Source organism: Ambystoma mexicanum, chromosome 5q, assembly GCF_040938575.1.
Source record: "Ambystoma mexicanum isolate Mex_15411 chromosome 5q, UKY_AmexF1_1, whole genome shotgun sequence".
In the NCBI taxonomy this organism is placed as follows: Eukaryota; Metazoa; Chordata; class Amphibia; order Caudata; family Ambystomatidae; genus Ambystoma; species Ambystoma mexicanum.
The window spans coordinates 1,344,345,642-1,344,364,039 of NC_090933.1; the positions used below are offsets into that span (position 1 = coordinate 1,344,345,642).

The 18,398-nt window shown below is 48.5% G+C and overlaps 1 protein-coding gene across 5 annotated transcripts in view; it reads right to left on the reverse strand.

Moving 5' to 3' along the window:
* The window catches only part of LOC138498119 (leukocyte cell-derived chemotaxin-2-like), a 430,369-nt gene that overhangs the window by 177,616 nt on the left and 234,355 nt on the right, over positions 1-18,398 (reverse strand). Inside the window, exons 6-7 of one of the 5 annotated variants that reach the window (XM_069621984.1) lie at positions 9,733-9,803; positions 9,485-9,622 (exon numbers count right to left, since the gene is read on the reverse strand). The exons of 3 other annotated variants lie outside the window; for them this stretch is intronic. In XM_069621984.1, the coding sequence (XP_069478085.1) occupies positions 9,584-9,622; positions 9,733-9,803 (110 nt within the window). In that variant the 3' untranslated portion in view covers positions 9,485-9,583. Of the gene's footprint in view, positions 1-9,484; positions 9,623-9,732; positions 9,804-18,398 lie in introns of those variants that run through there. One more of the 5 variants, XR_011278697.1, reaches the window with a different exon arrangement.

Here is an 18,398-nt window from a genome sequence, read left to right on the forward strand (position 1 = left end):
CCTGAAGCCATCGATCTGGATTTCATCACCGACCTGGAAGAAACAAGAACATCATTACTAACAACACTTACCTGAGTCTGCAGCGGATCTTGAAACCATACCACACTTCACTCGCTCGCCACCCTGGAACCTCACCGCAATCTGCAAAGGTGGTAGAAACAAGAACAGCATTACTAACAGCACTTACCTGGGTAATCAGCCGATCCTGGAATCATTCCGTTCTTCACTTGTTCGCGGTGACAAAAGACATTATTAGAGAGACTGCATAGTAGGAAAAGACAACATTGAAAAGAAGGACAAAAACGGTGGTAGGAGGAAAGGACAGATTTGAAACTGAAAAGAAACAATAACTCACCTGAAGACAGCAAGAAGAGTCAGAGTCATATCCTGTCTGGACCCGATACATGGGTCCACGGACCAGTGTAGAAACTAGGTCCAACAAAACTCCTGCATTCACAATGCGCCCCTGCTCAGAGAAGCAGGATGGAGAGCTCTACGTATATGAACCCAGGGTGAGAAATAACCCCAGGGGAAGCTCGAACCAGCTGTTCTGCTGCTCTTTTAAAGGCCTGAGTGATGATTGTATGTAAGGTTTTCACCGCAGGCATTTCCAAGTCCATGGGGGGATCCAATCTGGAAGTACATGGATGCCTTCCATACATGGTATAAAAATGGACTCTGTCCAGTGCTGGTGTGTAGCGAATTGTTGTAGGCATATTCGGCTATCCATCGCACATCTTTCCAATTCCCTTCAACCTGATGCAACATACACCTTAGGTATTGTTCCAGTGTCTGATTCGTCCGCTCAGTTTGACAATCAGTTTGGGGATGGTGACTGATAGATGGATATCAATTTGGGCAATTTCACAACTTTTCTTCCAGAAGTTAGAAATAAATTGGCTACCTCGGTCTGAGATCAAGATGGACAGAAAACCATGTAATCGTACGATTTGCTCTGAAAACACCTTCGGCAAACTGGATGCAGTTGGTAGGCCCTTGAGTGGAATGAAATGGGCCATTTTGGAGAATAGATCAACTACCACCAAGATGGTGTTAAATCTGTGGCAGATCTGTGAAGAAGGCCCGCAGGTTTTTGTTTCTGGGATTTATTCTGTGTTCATAATGCCGCATGATAGCACAAACTGCATGATGCCTTTACGCCAGGTTGGCCACCAATAGTTCCTTTTTACCTTAGCTAGGGTCTTGGCAATTCCTGGATGCCCTTCTACCAGGGAATCATGATAGCTGGAAATAACTTGTTCCTGTAATGTCTTACTCGGTAGATACAGCCGTCCTCTGAGGTATGGGAGTTGGTTCCTTGTCGTATGATGTTCACTCCGGGTGGTCTATTCTTGTAAAGCTTTGTTGTTCATTAGGAGTTGAATTCCTTCTTGGAGATTGTCCAGAGACAACATTGTCGTAAGCCCTAGTAGTCTTTCACCTGGAATAATGGCTACAGGGTCTGGGGCTGAATATGCGTTTTCATCGATACCCATGCGGGACAGGACATCGGTCTTTCTGTTCCTGACTCTAGGATGGTACGTGATCACATAATCATATTCTGCGAAGAATAAGGCCCATCGGAGTTTAAGGGATGATTGAGCCTTTGCTGTCTTAAGGTATTGCAGATTACGATGATCTGCGATTACCATGATGGTATGTCTGGCACCTAGGAGATAATGTCGCCAAGCCTTAAAGGCCGCTTTGATTGCTAAGAGTTCCTTATCTGTTATCACATAGTTACGCTCGGGCATAGAAAACGTACATGACCAAAAGGCCACAGGGTGCAGCTGGCCCATCTCGGGATCTCTTTGGGAGAGAACAGCCCCCATTGCCATGCTGGAGGTGTCAGTTTCCACTACGTACGGGCGATCTGGGCGGGGGTGTTGCTGCACCGGGGCTGAGGTAAATCTTTTCTTGAAATGCCTTTTCTGCCTCATCTGTCCATTGGATATGTTTGTTTTTACGTAATAAAGAAGTAATCGGGTGCACAATCTCGGAGAAACCAGGGATAAATCGGCAATAAAAATATGCAAAGCCGAGCATGCTCTGAACACCTTTGACTGATGACGGTGATGGCCAGTTAAGAATGGTATCCACTTTATGCATATCCATCCGGACACCTCTGGGAGTGAGGACAAAACCAAGGAACTTGACTTTGGTGACCTGGAAGAAGCATTTTTCAAGTTTGGCGTATAGCTGGTGCTGCTGGAGTTTTTCAAGGACGGAGCGAACGTGCTTGACATGGCCCTGCTTAGAAGTGGAGTACACTAAAATGTCGTCGATGTAAACCAGGGCACACACGTCGATCAGCACTCGCAGTACGTCGTTCATGAAGTACTGGAACGCTGCAGGAGTGTTGCAAAGCCCAAAGGGTATCACCTGATATTCGTACAGTCCACACTTGCTTCGAAAGGCGGTCTTCCTTTCGTCTCCTTTCTTTACACGCACGAGATGGTATGCCCCCCCCTGTGATCCAATTTAGTGTAGATTTGGGCATCCTTGACTTGGTCCAGCAATTCTGGGATAAGGGGTAGTGGATAGTAGTTTTTTACTGTCACTTGGTTTAATGCTCGATAGTCGATGAACGTTCTAAAGTGCCCCTCCTTCCTGGGTACGAAAAAGAGGGGTGAGGCTGCCGGGGCTTGGATGGGCGGATAAAAACGTTTGCTAGGTATTGGTCCAGATAGGATTTCAAATGGAGATTCTCAGGTTCGGTGAGTGCGTAAATCCGACTACATGGGATTTGCGCACCAGGTAAGAGGTCGATCTGACAGTCATATGGCCTGTGAGGGGGTAGAGTATTGGCCTGCTCCTTTTGGAAGACGTCTTGATAGTCTTGATATTAGCTTGGTAACGTATTTGTTACGCCAAGTACCACCGCCTCTTTACCTTGGACAAGTTTCTTCAGATCTGACAATGATATTTCCACCTGGTAGCATGTGTGAGCACATTCTTTGGAGAAGGTCAGCTTTTTTACACGGCAGTCGATGTTGGTATTATGAGCCACCAACCGCGGCATCCCTAGAATCACCCGGGAACTGAGGGGCCTTGATAAGGTCGAAGGCAATGGCTTCCCGATGTCCGTCTTGACACAGAAGGGTCATTTCCTCTGTGCGTTGCGTCACAGGACCTGAAGATATTTCGGTTCCATCGACAGTGGTGACCTTCTCAGTTGTCATTTTATGACAAAGAGGAAGCCCCATCCTTGTTGCCAGGTCTTGGTCTATATAGTTACCAACGGCTCGCTCTCTATGTTTGCCTCCGCAGCATGCATCCGAGACGGTTGTTGGTGATTGATCAAAATCACATGGAGGGCAAGGTGTGAGGTCTGTGGCTCCTTCCGTTCACTCAACAAGCAGACCTCTACGCTTGCCGGACCTGGAAGTTTTCCGACTCTCGTTCTCCTTCCTCTTTATCTGTAGCCCTAACTGTTCTCCTTGGGGGTTTCACCGGACATTCTTTGAGGAAGTGACCTGATTTCCCGCAGTAAAGGCATAATTGCTGTTGCCTCATTTTGTCTCTTTCGGCTTTGGTTAACGGACTCCGTACCCCTCCTATTTGCATGGGTTTAGAAAAGTTCTCTGATGAACGCGAAATGTTCTCCTTTGGACGTACGTACAAAGCACGATTGTCTGTTCAGGCTCAGTCAGTTCTTCAGTCTTGTAGCCTGTGGTCTAACTGTACAACCAGGTTGATGAACTCTGCACAGTCCTTTGGAGGGTTTACCACCTGGGCTAATTTATTTTTATTTATTTATTTATTTTTAAATTTCTTTATTGGCATTTGTTATAGGTACAACAGCAGTATGGCACTGGCAGCCAACTGCGATATAGCGTGTCTTGAATGATGTATAACAAGATATAAACGGTAAGCCAACATTAACATAAACATTTAACAATAACAGTGATTGCCTCCATGTGATTTGGCGAACAGTTCAGAGTGGGAGGATCACACAAGGGTAGAGCAGGAGGGGCAAGGAAAAGGTAGGGCAGGGGGAGGAATGTGGAAGTGGCGATCAGGTTCTGATTCAGGCAGTAGCATGCTTAGGTGCTATTGGGGATAGCGGGTTCAGGCAATATGGTAGTAAATCGCTCAAGGTGGTTTCTCATCATTAGAAGGGTGGAACATCACCCAAGTCAGGGCTTTCCAAGCGTCTAGTGCCTGACTCGCATCTTAGGGGGATTTAGCAACGCTGTCCTTCCAAGCTTTAGTTTCTGTCCCCACCCAGCGCTCCAACTCCCCGTACCATGCTTGGGATTGTGGGCCACCTGGTCGTTTCCATGCCATTGCAATGGTCCTTTTAATTAGGATCCACCCCATGTCCATGAGCTTCACAATGTGTTTGATTTTAGCGAATCTAGGGTAAGTTCCCAAGACGCATTCACTGGGGGTCCTTTCGTATCTGGACATGCCTGCCCTCCTGCAGGTTTGCTCCACCTTGGCTCAAAGCCGCCGGACCTTGGTGCATTCCCAGAACATTTGTAGGAGATCTGCCTTGTCTCTGCTGCACCAGGGGCAGTTGTGGTGAGGTTGTTTATTGAACTTCGCCAGTCCATATGGAGTTAGGTAGATGCGGTATAGCACGTTCAATTGGATTAATCTAAACCTGGAATTCCTGGATACCTCTTTGGGGAATGCCAGGGCTCTCTTCCATTCCTTGTCGGTTATTTCGCACCCCAGTTCCTTGTCCCACTTAGATTTCAGGTCGGAGCTGCGAGGATTTGGCCTGTCCATTAAATGGCTGTATTGGGACACCGGTTTCCAGCCCTCTCCCAGGTTATATAATAGTGTTACAAAGGGGTTGGCCTCGGGTTCCTCAGGTCATGCACCCCATTTGGCTCGTGCCAGTTTGCGAATCCTCTGATACCACAGGAATTGGCCGCTAGGTATGCCATCCTCAGATTGCAGGGAAGAGAAGTCACGGGAGGAGCCTTCCCTGTATAGGTCTCCCCACGTGTAGACCCCTTTCCTTTCCCAGTGTCTGATGGTCCCTAAGTTGACACTGGTCTTGCATAGAACTGAGGTCAATGGAATACCTGGGGTGTATGTGTGTCCCAAGTGAAGGAGCGACTTTGCCCTGTGCCATATTTGCCTTCCCATGGTGACCAGCAAAGGTGCTTCGCTCAGAAGGTGTTGGGGTGCCCAGATGAGTTCTTTCAGCCACACTGGGGCGATTGGGTGCTGTAGTAATGCTGTTTTGGAAGTGGCTTCGTCATTCAACCATTTGGCTATGAAGCTGAGCTGGGCTGCCAAGTAGTATTTCTCTAGGTCAGGGAGTTGAACATCGCCCTGTCTGCATGGGAGAGTTAGTGTGGTTAGCGCCATCTTGTGCCTGCCTTTACTCCATAGGAAGTCCCTGAATATCGTCTCAAGTAAGTGAAAGAAGGGGGGTTTAATATAGTAATGTACGTTTTGGAATCCATAGAGGAACCTGGGGAGGACAATCATTTTAATGATGGACGCTCTACCGATCATAGACAGAGGGAGCTTAGATCAAAAACCTATCGATTTGCGTAAAGGGGGTATCGCCGCCAATGTATTATTCTCATGCATCCGGAGTGTGCATTATGTTGACTCCGAGGTAGCGGAATGTGGTCAGTTGCCATTGTACGCCTAATGGGGGTAGGTCTTCAATGTGTTTGTTTCTGAGGTCTGCCAGTGGGAAAAGGCAAGATTTACATCTACTGAACCGTATTCCAGAAACTTTGGCAAAATTGTCCAGAACCTCTAGCATAGTCGGCATGTTCAGGTGTGGGTCCCTCACATATAGGAGGACATTGTCTGCGTATAGGGAGATTATGTGGTTTACCCCACCCAATGGTATGCCTGCATAGAAGAATTGTTTTCTGAAGTAGATGGCTACAGGTTCTAGCCCAAGTATATAGAGCATGGGGGAAAGTGGGCAGCCCTGACTGGTGCCCCTTTGTATGTCGCACGCTGTAGAAACAAGCCTCTCGGATTTTACTCGTGCCTTTGGCTTGGTGTAAAGCACTTCAACCCAAATCATACATTTCTCCCCGAAGCCAACACCTCTGAGGACCGTTAGCAGCCATTCCCAGTAGATGGAATCGAATGCCTTAATGGCATCTAAGGATAACAGTGCATAGGAACCCCCGTTTCGGTTGGCCTGGGACATAATGTGCTGGAGTCTGCGAAGGTTAGGAGTGGTGTTGCGGCCTGGAACTAAGCCGTTTTGGTCTGTGTGTACTATCTCTCCTATCAACCTAGAGAGCCTTCTGGCTAGGATCGTGATCAGTATTTTAATGTCGCAGTTGAGCATTGCGAGTGGACGATAGGTGTCACAATCGTCCGCAGGTTTGTTGGGTTTAAGCATCGGGACCACCAGTGTCTCGTGCATGCTCCCGGGCAGAATCCCCAAATCTTATTCCTCCTGAAAGACCTTGTGCAATAATGGGGATAATGTTGCCTTACATGTGGCCAGGGATTTAATTGCCTCAGATATGTCTTCCATGGTGATGTCTGCATCTAGGGCTTCACTATGTGCAGGTGATAACCTGGGCAGACCTATCTCCTCCAGTGTGTCCAAGATCTCGTCACAGGGCACCTGGGCGTTATGTGAGTATAGTTGGGCATAACATTGTTTAAAGGTGTCATTAATGCTTTGCTGGGTCTGGTGCAATGCGCCATTTTCACCTTTCAGGGGAATGGTTCTTTTTTGCATAGCCAGGCTAGGAGTCGGCTAGGCTTGTCTGCCTCGGTGTGCGCCCTATTGGTTCTAGTGGTGTAGTCAAACTTGGCTAGCCTGCCGCAGGCATCCTTGCATTCAGCTCTGATCTGCTTGAGTTTATCTTCATCCCATTGGGTGCCCTGGGTGCCGGATTCTAGCTTCTGGATCTCATTTTCCCATTGTTTCTGATGCCACCAGCTTTTGCTATAATTTCTCCCCGTATTACCACTTTCAGGGCGTCCCATATAGTACTCAGGGGGTCTACACTGCCCATGTTCTTTTCAATATAGTTTTCTAGGGAGTCCCTGAAGTCGTCTCTGAATGACGGGTCTTTCAATGCTTCCATGGGCATTCTCCATGTCGGTATTGGGGATCTGGGTCCTGTAATGTTCCACTATACCATTAGGGGTGAGTGGTCGGAGATGGTCCGACCCAGGTATTGTGCCACATCAATTTGGGGTAGGTGTTCCCTACCAGTGAAAACATAATCAATCCTGGTGTAGAGGCTATGTGGGGATGAATAAAAGGAGTAGCCTCTATCGTCTGTGTATAACTCTCGCCAGACGTCCACTAGGTCTAGGCAGTTAAGCATGGTATTCAGTGCCGTGGGGAGCGCTGGCGGGCCGCTGGACAGGGGTGTGGACCTGTCAAGCACTGGGTTGCTCACACAATTAAAATCACTCCCCTAGTTGAAAAATCCATTCTTATATTGTGTGACCTTGGCGTACATTAGGTTTAGGTGGGCTGGTATGTTGTTGTTGGGGAGGTCTGAGTTCACAATGCATACTTCGGTTTGTTTGATATGACCCCATAGTATCACGTACCTTCCTTCTGGATCCGACTCTGTCTTGGTCAGTTGGAAGGGGAGTTGAGGGCTGATCCACGTGAACACCCCTCTAGCATATTTGGAGTAGGTGGCCCCAAACCCTTGCCCGCCCCAGTGCTTTTTTAGTGTTGCAGTAGATTCCTTAACAGGGCTACCCCAATCTTCTTCCTGTGCAGGTAGGATTTAATCCTATTTCTATGAAGTTAGGTGTTCAGCCCCCTGTTACGCTCACCGGCTCCCACAGGGGTGTCAAGCGGAACTGGACAGCCACGGTCTCCACCAACGTGATGCGTAGTGCAGAGATGACTGACTGGACTGGCCCACCTAGCTTCGTCTGCTTGACCCGTAGAAGTATTCTCCTAAAGACGGGGAAAGGGAATTAGCCACCCGTGGATTTGAGTATTACCACCTCACTGCGTCCCCACTTATCACTTCTGACATTCCCTTTCACAAAGCTCACCTTATAGTTTTGTATGATGAGCTCTCCATCCTGCGAAGAATGCAGGGGCGCGTTGATGGCCAGTTACTTCACTGGCTTGAGGATATTGGAAGAGTTCTGGACAAATCTTGGCTCCAAACCTCTGGGCGAAAGGCCGTAAGTATATAGTTCTAATGAGTTCAAAATGTCCGATTAATCACTCTTGTCCAATTCCTTGTTTCTTTTGCAGCTTAGACCCAAAAGCATAGCTCTCAACCATTTGGGTCGCGAAGGCGGGTGAAAACACCCGATTTTAGTTTTGGCGGGTGAGACGCCCATTGAAATGAATGGGCGTGCTGGAGGATTGGCGGGTGAGTCAGCTGTTTACAAGGCGGGTGACACCCGCCAAAAGCGTGAGAGTTGAGAGCTATGCAAAAGATGATCGTCTTGTGGCAGCTGAAAGCGTTCAGGTAAGAGTCTGTGTTTTGTAACATTGTCCGGTAAATGATGCCAAGGCTTAACTCGCTGCTTTCTCTTTTCTTGCAGGTGCAGCGTAGGAAGATTTGGCGTGCTGGTGGATAATACCTCCTGCGGTAAAATCAGGTAAGCATATGGTGGCAAGAGATTGTCCTTGTTTGTTCCCTTGGCCCACCTTGTTGTTTTCTTGTCCCCCTTAGGCGCTGGAATGCGGCAACCAGGTGATGGAGGCAGCACTGGATCGTAGAGATGCTGCGAGGAACGATGAGTATGGCGCGGCGCTGCTGCTGGCGATGTGACGCGTTTAAAATGAAGTCTGTTTCTGGTTTCGAAGATGCACTGAATCCCAAATCAGGTAAGAAATCCAGTAAAGTTCTTGTTCTATCCTTTATTCTTCTTTCCCTTCTTGCTAGGCACTCTGGCCTCGAGGTGGGCGTGGCAGGATGCTGGATGCTGACTGCAGACACGGTGAGCGTTACGCTGCTGGATGCAGAATAACGCAAAGCATGTGCTGCTCTTCGGGCGTGGTTTAAATAGCCTTCAAAGTAGTCCCAGGTAAGTATTCCTCCACAGCCACACCCGAGTAACAAAATAGTCCCTAAGATAAAATAGTCCCTTCAAGCCTCACATGGGCTTGGATGCTTGGATCCCTTGCAGCATGGTCTGCATCAGGTAAGTTTTAACATTTGAGCCTGGCGCCTATGGTGCCAGGACTGATGTCCCATATGACCCTGGCCGTGTTTAAAGAGGAGACAGAGCTATAGTGTAGATGCCACACATATAAAGAGCTCCCATTGGGAGAGCCACAAAAGGACCAGTCGTGGTTAAAATGATAAACATCAGATTTAATAGAATTATGACCTAAAAAGTGATTAAATAGTGTGGTCCACAGTACATACAATTCATAAACATTTTAACATATATCAAACAGTCGTTACGTGATAAGCTAGAATTAGCTAATTGACAGTGTATCAAAAACAGGGATACACTCAACATCAAGAGGTACGCTTTACAGAAAGTGCAACGTACTCTACAGTAATTAGAATCAGTATGTCAAAAAACTTAACTCTGGTGCCAGTACAGAGTATTAGCTCGACATGTTTCAGTTCCTACAGTTATTATGGAACATTCATCAGGAGATATACAGGTGACCACGTAACCAAGACAACATTTAAAAACGAAATGATGACATTTGAAGTATTCGTAGCATCTGCAAAGTAAAGAACAAAAAAAGCGCAAAACATGAGCTTCAAATTAGCCATTATTGTTGCATGTTCAAAATACATGAACCAAGGCATCTAAATAGAGGGAAATAAATACCTCCACTGATGCCTGTGGGTGCTCTCTACTCGAAAGGTAGTAGGCGGTGTAGAACTGAGGGTCGTCTCTACCTAGGATATAGAAAAAACATCCAAATGAGCGCTGAGTAGTAGCTCACTAAAAAAGCAGGATATGTGCTTAGGCTTAGCAAATAGCGAAACTAGTATCGCATAAAAAACATATGAAAAGGTGTCCGGGTGAGAGAAACCCAGTGCTGAGAGACAAAACGAATTATCCACAGTGTGCCCCATATAATTCCAGAAGTTGAGAAGAAGTCGGTGACTAGAACCTAAAGAGGTAGTTCAAGGTATAGTCTCTAATCTTGTGTGTTTATAGGAGACAGAAGGCGGCTAGTAACACTCAAAAGTAAAAAACTACCCCACAGGCAATACCTTCAAGTTGGCAGTAAGAGTGTCAGTCGTGACCAAATCCGACAGCCCCAGGATATAATCCTGCCGCCAGCGCTAGTGCTGTGTGGATAGTACGGAGAGTGCCGTCTGTTATGTGGGCAGCAGTGCAGCAGGACTGGGCGACCAATGTGCGAGTGGTAGTCAGGGAAATACAGTAGTCCTACAACTATGTTGGAAGAGAAAAGAGATCTAGAGCAATGTGGTTAGTCATGGCAGCCATCATGGAATGGCTCAGACCGGACAAGGAATTAGTACACTAGGTAGCACACAGTCTACAAAAAACGATGGTAAGGGATCAAGTGAGTGTAAACGATTATATGTTGTACCATTCAATAGATTCGTTAAGACCCCTGATGTCACTCTGCAGAGTATATATCATCTTTTGTTCCATATAAAGCAATTTTTTCTCCCGGGTGGCATAGTTAGATCCTTTAAGTGATAACAATATTGTCCATTTGAAATCCTCGTGATGATGCTTCAGAAGATTGAAATGTTTCACCATGGGGGCATTTTCAGTTCTGTTCTTGAGACAGCTCCGGTGTTCCATGATACGAGTTTTGGCTTTGCGGGTTGTTTTCCCTACATAGTGCAGTCCACATTTACAAGTGATCAGGTACACCACAAATTCGGTGTTACAATTAGTCAAGTTTTTCTGTGTCCAGAGCTTTGACAGGCCAACATCTACATTTTTAGTTATAGAGGTCAATTTACAGACCCCGCACGAGCCACAAGGATAGTGACCGGTAGGTTCAGGTAGACCCCATAGGGTGGTTAATCTGGGTTCCTGGATAGGGATAGGTTTAAGTTTGCTGTTACTAACCCTGTTACCTATCGTCGTGCTCCTATTATAAGCAAAGATCGGCAAACTCATAGAGAGGGAGGTCGTTTGAAAGATTTTCCAATTCTTCTTAATGATGTTGGTGATCTCAAAGCTCCGGTTAGAAAAGGTATTCACACACACAATACGATCATCTTTAGGTTTAACAGGTTTTGGTTCCAATAGTGCTTCTCGGTTGTTATTAAAAGCCCTTTTGGCTGATTTTTTCACCAGTTTATTAGGGTACCCTCTCTGTCTCAGTTTTTTCACGAGAGTGTTTGCCTCCGCCTCGTATATTTCTTTTGTAGAACTATTCCTTTTAAGGCGTAAAAACTGGCCAAAGGGAAGATTATCACGAAGATGTAGGTGCCAGGACTGTACCCAGGGGTTGCTGGGTTTGCTCCAGGTAACATGATGCCTGCTTCCGGGGTTGATGGACTTGGTCTGGATGCCCAGGGGTAGGCATCATGACAACCCCTCACATTCCAGGTTAACACTTTGATGGATGTAGCCATGATAATTTCGGGAAGAGTTCCAGTGTTCCTTTCACATTGTCATTCTCACCTTTCGTGGCGGTCAGGGAGTGTGGTCTTCTCATCTGTGGGTCGCCTGGTTCCGGATTGAGAACCTCTCCCCCCTGTATCCTCACAAGAGGTGCTGCATCATATCTTGGAGACTTTTCAGCTGTTTCAACTTTTATTCCAACAAATGAGTTAACAAACTTTAACAACATTGAACTGCTCCCAGCAGTTGCATTGAAGTGGCAAAGCTCAGGGGCTCCCGCACCTCGTAGGCCTATCCAGGTCATTTGGCGCGGGTGTAGTACTGGCAACAGCCCCGTGGGGTAGGTTGTAGCAGTGCTCATGTGTGGTCGCATGAGCTCCCGTCCATGGTGGCAAAAACTATAGTTGAGGCGGTGGGCTGTCTTCCGAGTCCAGTGCCATGATATTGTCTTACAGTTGCTTATTCTGTGGGGTCAATAGTCTGCACTTAACTCTTAAGTTCGTGAAACGTGTTCATCATCTTCGGCCAAGTTGTTGTGCTCTAGCCACATGTTGGCTGCAGCTGGGGTTTCCAAGAAGACTGTTTTTCCCTTATATAGAACCTTGAGGCGTGAGGGGTATAGCAACATATATATAAGATTGAGTCTCTGCAGCCTAGCTTTCACCGGTACAAACTAATTTCTTGCACGTTGCACATTAGGGGTATAATCAGGGTATATGACATTCTTGGAATCATTTCGTTTAATCTCACCTCCATCTCTCGAGAACTTGAGGATTGTCTCTCTGTCCCGAAAGTTTATGATTTCCGCAATCATTGGGCGTGGGTACGATCCCGGTGGGGGTCTTTTCTGCAGAGATCTGTGGGCTCTCTCCACTGAGAATCCCTGGGAGAGTTTACCAGCTCCAATTTCCTGCAGTATCATGGATTCCATGTATTCAGTCGGGTTTGTTCCTTCCATGTCTTCCGGAATTCCTAGCATGTGTATATTGTTGCGGCGGGTCCTCCCCTCTGCCTCCTCTGATCTTGCTTCCAGTCTTGCGACCTGTTTTTCAAGTTCATGGACCTTAGCTTTTAGATCCGAGGTGGTCTCCGCAGTGTCTTGTAGGCTTGCTTCTGCCGTGGTCACTCTTTCGGCGAGATTGCGGGCATCCTGGTGCATTAACTGCATGTCAGATTTGACCTCATCTATTTTAGTGTCAATGAACGCTCTGAGCGTGGTGATGGCCAGTAGTGTTAGGGAAAATTCTCATTTTACGGCTAATTTCCCTCACCTAGTATGTCCCCCAGCAGCTTTGCTGGATTTCTGGAGTAATTTTTTTTCACTTGTTAAGAGTGTGCCTCTTTTTCCCACTCTTACCCATGTTTTGCCATGTGTATTTCATCTGTTTTTGTTATTGTGGACTCTGGAGTACACCACTTCAGTAGCCCCCTTCTTTTGAGTGTTACACAGCACCTTCAGTGCAGTAACACAGGGTTGTCTTTTAGACTTCCCACCGACTCCATTTTTGAGGCTGACTACTTTCCCCCAGAAAAGGGTAAAGTTGCCATTAACTTTAGTCATTTAACCACAGATCCAGTACACCCCATCTTACATTTAGTACTGGAAAGGGTTAATCCTTAGCCCTTTGTATCTGTACCTCCTAGAGCATTGTTTCACTCTTTTAACATTTAGACTTGGCTGGTGGCAGTGGTATCTACCCTAATTTTTCTACCGCGATTATACTATATAAACGTAGTATTGTTTTAGGCTATTATATTAGCCTCGAACTTAAACCCGCTTGACCAAATACTTTTTCTTTTGGCTCCGGTTGGGTTTATTCGCCATTTCTTTTTGTTAAAGTCCTTCTTGTGTTTTACTTTGCGTGGCAAACCAGGTTTGCCTCCTTTGTTCACTGCCTTTTGGCGGGCTTCTGCAAAGAAGCCCTCCTCCAGGCGCCTGGGTGTCTAGGTGGGATGAATGTGAGGGACGGGTGTAGTCACCCCCTGCACAGGGTATCCTAGGAAACCCAAGTCACACTTTGCCATGATTGGCTGAGGTGGTTGTCTGGCTTGCAAAACCCCCCTGCTGCGTGATTGACAGCCACGCTGTGTGAATGGGGGATTTTCGCATAAAAGGCAGGTCTCTTGGGCTAGAAGTCAGAGTCGCCACTGGAACTACAAGGAACCGAAGAGAAGCAGAGAAGAAGATGGCTGCTGCAACTACCCCGTCCCGGTGAAGCCCTGCTGCAGTCCTGAGCTATCTACCCTTCGACGACCAGTGAAAATCCAGTCCGGAGTCTTCTTCCCTTGAGCCTGGTGGGGATAACCAGCTCATCTTCCACAGCCAGAGGATCCTCTTTGTCGAAATCGCTGCACTCAGCTGTAGTGGTCCGGATTGCCATCTGAAGAGCCTCTCCTGTTTTTAAGGAGTGCACCTTTTATTCACCGTCGCTGCTGCCTGCTTCACCCCTGTGTGGTGCAGACCCCTCCAGACGTCATCCTTCGCACCGAAGCTCCAGGAACCGTGGGTCTGCAGGAAACTACCAGGAACAACTGCTGTGGCACCAGCTTCTTCATTGAATAAGGTACTATATTCTGTTTGAAGAATTAGGGTGAACCCCTTTTCTTCGCCTCCAAGGCTTGCCCTTGTTTTCCCTCCTTCTTATAACTTTTGCTTCCTCTGTTGACAATATCTAAGTACTCCTGGCAACGTTGAATCTTGAACTATCCGACTGTGTGATCCTCAACAACAGGAACCCGGATCCACTTGACACTGACTCCGGCCGATTGACTCTTGCATTTCTGTCTGAGTGTTCTTTGATTCTGTCTGCCTTGACAAATGTATTGCCTATGATTTTTGCCCCCAACTCTCTCTGGTTAACTCAGGTGCTAAGTGTGTTTTTGCCCCGGTAACATTTCTTGCCGCGGATACACGTTTCTTTAGTAAGACCGAACTGTTATTACTGTCAAAAAGTGATCGCATACGTATTCCCGGTAACATCTTTTGTTTCACAACACCTGTCCGTTAAAACATAGGGTACTTACCTTGAGTTAGAGTGTACCAAAGTGAATTAGTTTGTTGTAGTGTATTTTACGTGTGGTTTTGAATTAATAGAAGTATTGTCTTTATAACAAATTGTGGTCCCTTTGTGTAATCTCTGCTACTGCTCATATAGTCTTGAGATAAGCCTGGCTGCTCCGCTACTGCTACCACTTTAACATAGTAGTACAGGCTTGTACCAAAGGTAAAACTTGTATTGCCACCTGTAGTCTTAATTGTGCGTACTGGTCCCTAAGGGCACTGCACAGGATTCTGCCTAACATGCAGTACTTGCGCGTCCTTCGGTTGATAGTCGGGTGGGGGTGACTCTGACCGTGTATTGGTTTCGTGGTGCAGATGCTGCTTGGATCTGGCTGATGTGAAGGAGTCCATTATTGTTGTCGACTTGGGTTTATTCCTTGTGGAGGACATCCCACTGTGTCTCACTTGGGTCGCATCTGCAGCATCTGCTTGGAGTGGTATTGTTATGTCGTGGTGCGAGCCAGGTTGTGGGGCAGGCCTCTTCTCCTGTGGGGTGATGCAATCGCCGAATTCCTAGTCGGTCGTGGCTGTGAAGTGGGCAGTGCTTCAGTAGGTCGGGAGCAGGGTAACAGGGCTCTTTTATTGTAGTGATCGGCGTCCCGAGGAGCAATTGATTCGGATGGATAGCTTAAGAAGATGGCTTTGAGTGGTGCAGGTGTCGAGGGCAATCCCAGCAGCCCTGAGATAGCTCTCCTATTGGCAGGCGAGGGCACACCAAAGTGTTACCAGCGACCCGGTTAGGTCTGGGTGCGGTGAACCTCCCGCGCCTTCACGCTTTATCAACTGGCTTCTTGGGGCAGCGGGTGTCGCCCCCGGTTCCAGGGTGGTGCCGCGCCGGGAGCCAGAGGCGGAGGGACCCTCTGTGTAGTGTTCTCGGTTTAGGACATGAGGTCGGAAAGGAGGTGGGAACCCAAGGTTGGAGTTGGCACCTGGAAGCTTGGGAGTATTGGTTAGGCAGGGGGGGCCCCAACAGGTGTGTCCTTGTGTTCAGCTCCAGTGTTGCTGGTGTCTGTCAGGTGGAATGTAGTAGAGCTGGCAAGGCCTGGCCGGGCATGCAGGGTCAGGCCTATCCACCCCCATCTGAGAGTTTGTGCGGGGGTTGGGGTTCTCTCCAGGAGCCTGCGTACCTTAATGGGAGCTCCGGTTGTGGGTGTCCCTCAGTTGCTGCTTCAGTCACACTTCACGTGTGTAGGATGCGGCCTGAGTGCCCGGCGGCTTGGATGTTCCTGTCTCCGTTGATTTGTCCCTAGGATGTAGCAGGAAGGGGTCGGCTTGCAGTGCGTACAGTCTCAATGTTAACCATACCCACTTTGGGAGACGTTCGGTCTCTTGAGCTCCGGAGGGGCCCTTCTGACTCTTGACCCCTGACGAAAGTCCTCCTATTACGTTGCCGCTTTCTGGAATGTGCATTCTAAGGGGCACTCCAGTCCTGCTGTGGGGGATCGTTTCGCACACTATTGCACTCCGTGTCGGGGATGGGCCCCCTCCTCCGCGCTGCTGATCTGGTATCGGGTCAGTATCTGGGAGTGCGGCACAGCCCTCATGTGTTCGGCCTGTATGGGCCTGATTTGGCCAGCTGGGCGGTGGGGCCCTGTTGTTTCCTGGGTCCGGGCTGGGAGGTTCAGTGGGTTATGTGGCCACCCTCCATGTCCCTCCTCTTGTGGTGACTCAGCTGCCGTGTCTCCCTTGCAACACGTACCTAATCGCCGGTGTCTCTCAGTATCTGCAGCACTGCGTTTGGCAGGGTTCAGCGGGTCATGGGTCCTACGGTGTAACGGGTCCTCCGAGTGATCAGCGTCCAGCCAGTCCGTCAGCACCACACACGGACAGGGCAGCGCAACCTCTCCCTCTCGATCCGGGTCCGCTTGTCCTTTTGCAGGGTCCGCTCACCTGCTTATGGGGTTCAGCTCGCTCCAGTGCAAGAGAGTCACAGCTGCGCCAATTCCCTGTGCCCCCTGCACACCAGCGGGTCACGCGCCTGGTGTCCGGAGGCCCCCGCACCGACGCCAGACGCCATTGCTTCCCCCGTGCTCCAGGGGGACACCCTTTTCAGGAGGGCCAGCTCCCCCAAACGCTCGTAGGCACAGCAGGGCAACCCAGTGCGCACAGCTCCTCTTCCACCAGGATCAGGTTGCGGCTTAGTCCGCCATCTTTGTGCCGCAGAGCTGTTGTTTTCAGCCTTCCGTTTTGCCTCAAAAATACTCCGGTTTTTTGTCAGGATCTCTCTCAGAGGTGGCAGGGTCGCTTCATGCATCTGGCGATATATGTATAGTGGCAGTATGCGATGATAAGCCGCACTTTAACAGGATCTGCTTTAGGATCACGACGGGAGCTCCATCCAAAGGCTGCCTCACTCCATGGGCTCAAGTCATGCCCCCTACCACTTGGGCTAATATGTCCTTCAGTTCCCCTCATAGACCTCGATGGAACAATGTGGTTTGTTTCTCCTCGGGCCACCGAGTTTCAATTACAAGTCTGTTGAAGGTTGCGATATATATTAACAAATCTTGGCTGCCTTGGCGGAGAGATAGGAGTTTATTGTCCAGGGCTTGGCCCTGGGTGTGTCGGGCGAACAGCTTCTCCATCTCCTGTTGAAACCCTCTGAAATCTCGCAGTAGTGGATCATCCTGACTCACTAATAGTACTGACCAATCCGCGGCACTGCCACCCAGGTATGATAATACGAAAGCAACCCGCAACTGATCGTTAGGAAAGGCTCAGGGTCTGCAAAGGAAATTGAGGTGGCATTGGTTCATGAACACCGCATATCTTTTTGGATCCCCAGTAAAACGTTCCGGTGGGGTCAAGGGGACTGCCCCAGGAAGGACCATATGCACTGGGTTGACGGATGTGGCTGGAACCGACGGCATGCTTCCTGGCAACAGGGATTGGCCAGCCTGCGTCGGAAGTAATTGTCTGGCTAACTCATCGGTGCGATCCTTGGTAACTATCAACTCCCTCCTAAGGGCGTTGGTTTCTTGCCGGGCAGAGTGCACCTCAGCCCATAATTCCCCCAATAACTGGGAGCTGGTCAGTCTCCGACGTTTCCATGACGCGCAGGTGGATGTTTAATTGAGTCTTTGTGTTCTGTTACGCTCACCTGGTATCCACGGGGGCGCCACACGATGCTGGATGGGTGACTGCGAGCTATTTTGGGCTTTCTCTGCTTCGTTATTTGCCTGGTGGGGGGGTAGCGCCAATGACAGGAGAATGGAGTAATTAGGTTTAGGTCTGCGGTGGGTGAAACTCCCACCTCCCTCTGATCCCGAAGAAAGACATACAAGGTTCTCTGACCAACATCAAAGGAAGTCCCCAGAATACCAAGTTGGAGATGAAGTCTGGTTGGCATCCCGGCATGTGCCCATAAAAGGAACTCAAACATTTTGTCCCAGGTACTTAGGACCACATATCATCAAAGCCATAATAAACCCTGCGGCTGTAAAATTAGCCTTACCATCGAATATGCAGATCCATCCAGTATTCCATGTATCACTCCTAAAACCTGTTCAGCCTGGAACTCGGGTCAAGTCACCACCAAATCCGGTGTTGGTTAATGGAGAACCCAAATTTGAAGTCAGAGATATCCTGGACTCAAAAAGTCACCAGATCCAAGTTATTTTATTTAGTAGACTGGAAGGGATACGGCCCTCAGGACAGGACATGGGAGCCTAGCGATCACATCCATGGGCCACGTTTGGTCAAACGTTTCCATCGAAACCATCCAACCAAACATGGACCAGACGGAGGGATCACCATGAGAGGGGACTTAGGGGGGAGTGCTGTCACGGTTCATGCCCCTGACCCCCTCAAGCATAACAGCCCCCGGCAGCAGTGGGACTACAGCCCTTAAAAGTAGCCCCAAGGCCCCTTAAAC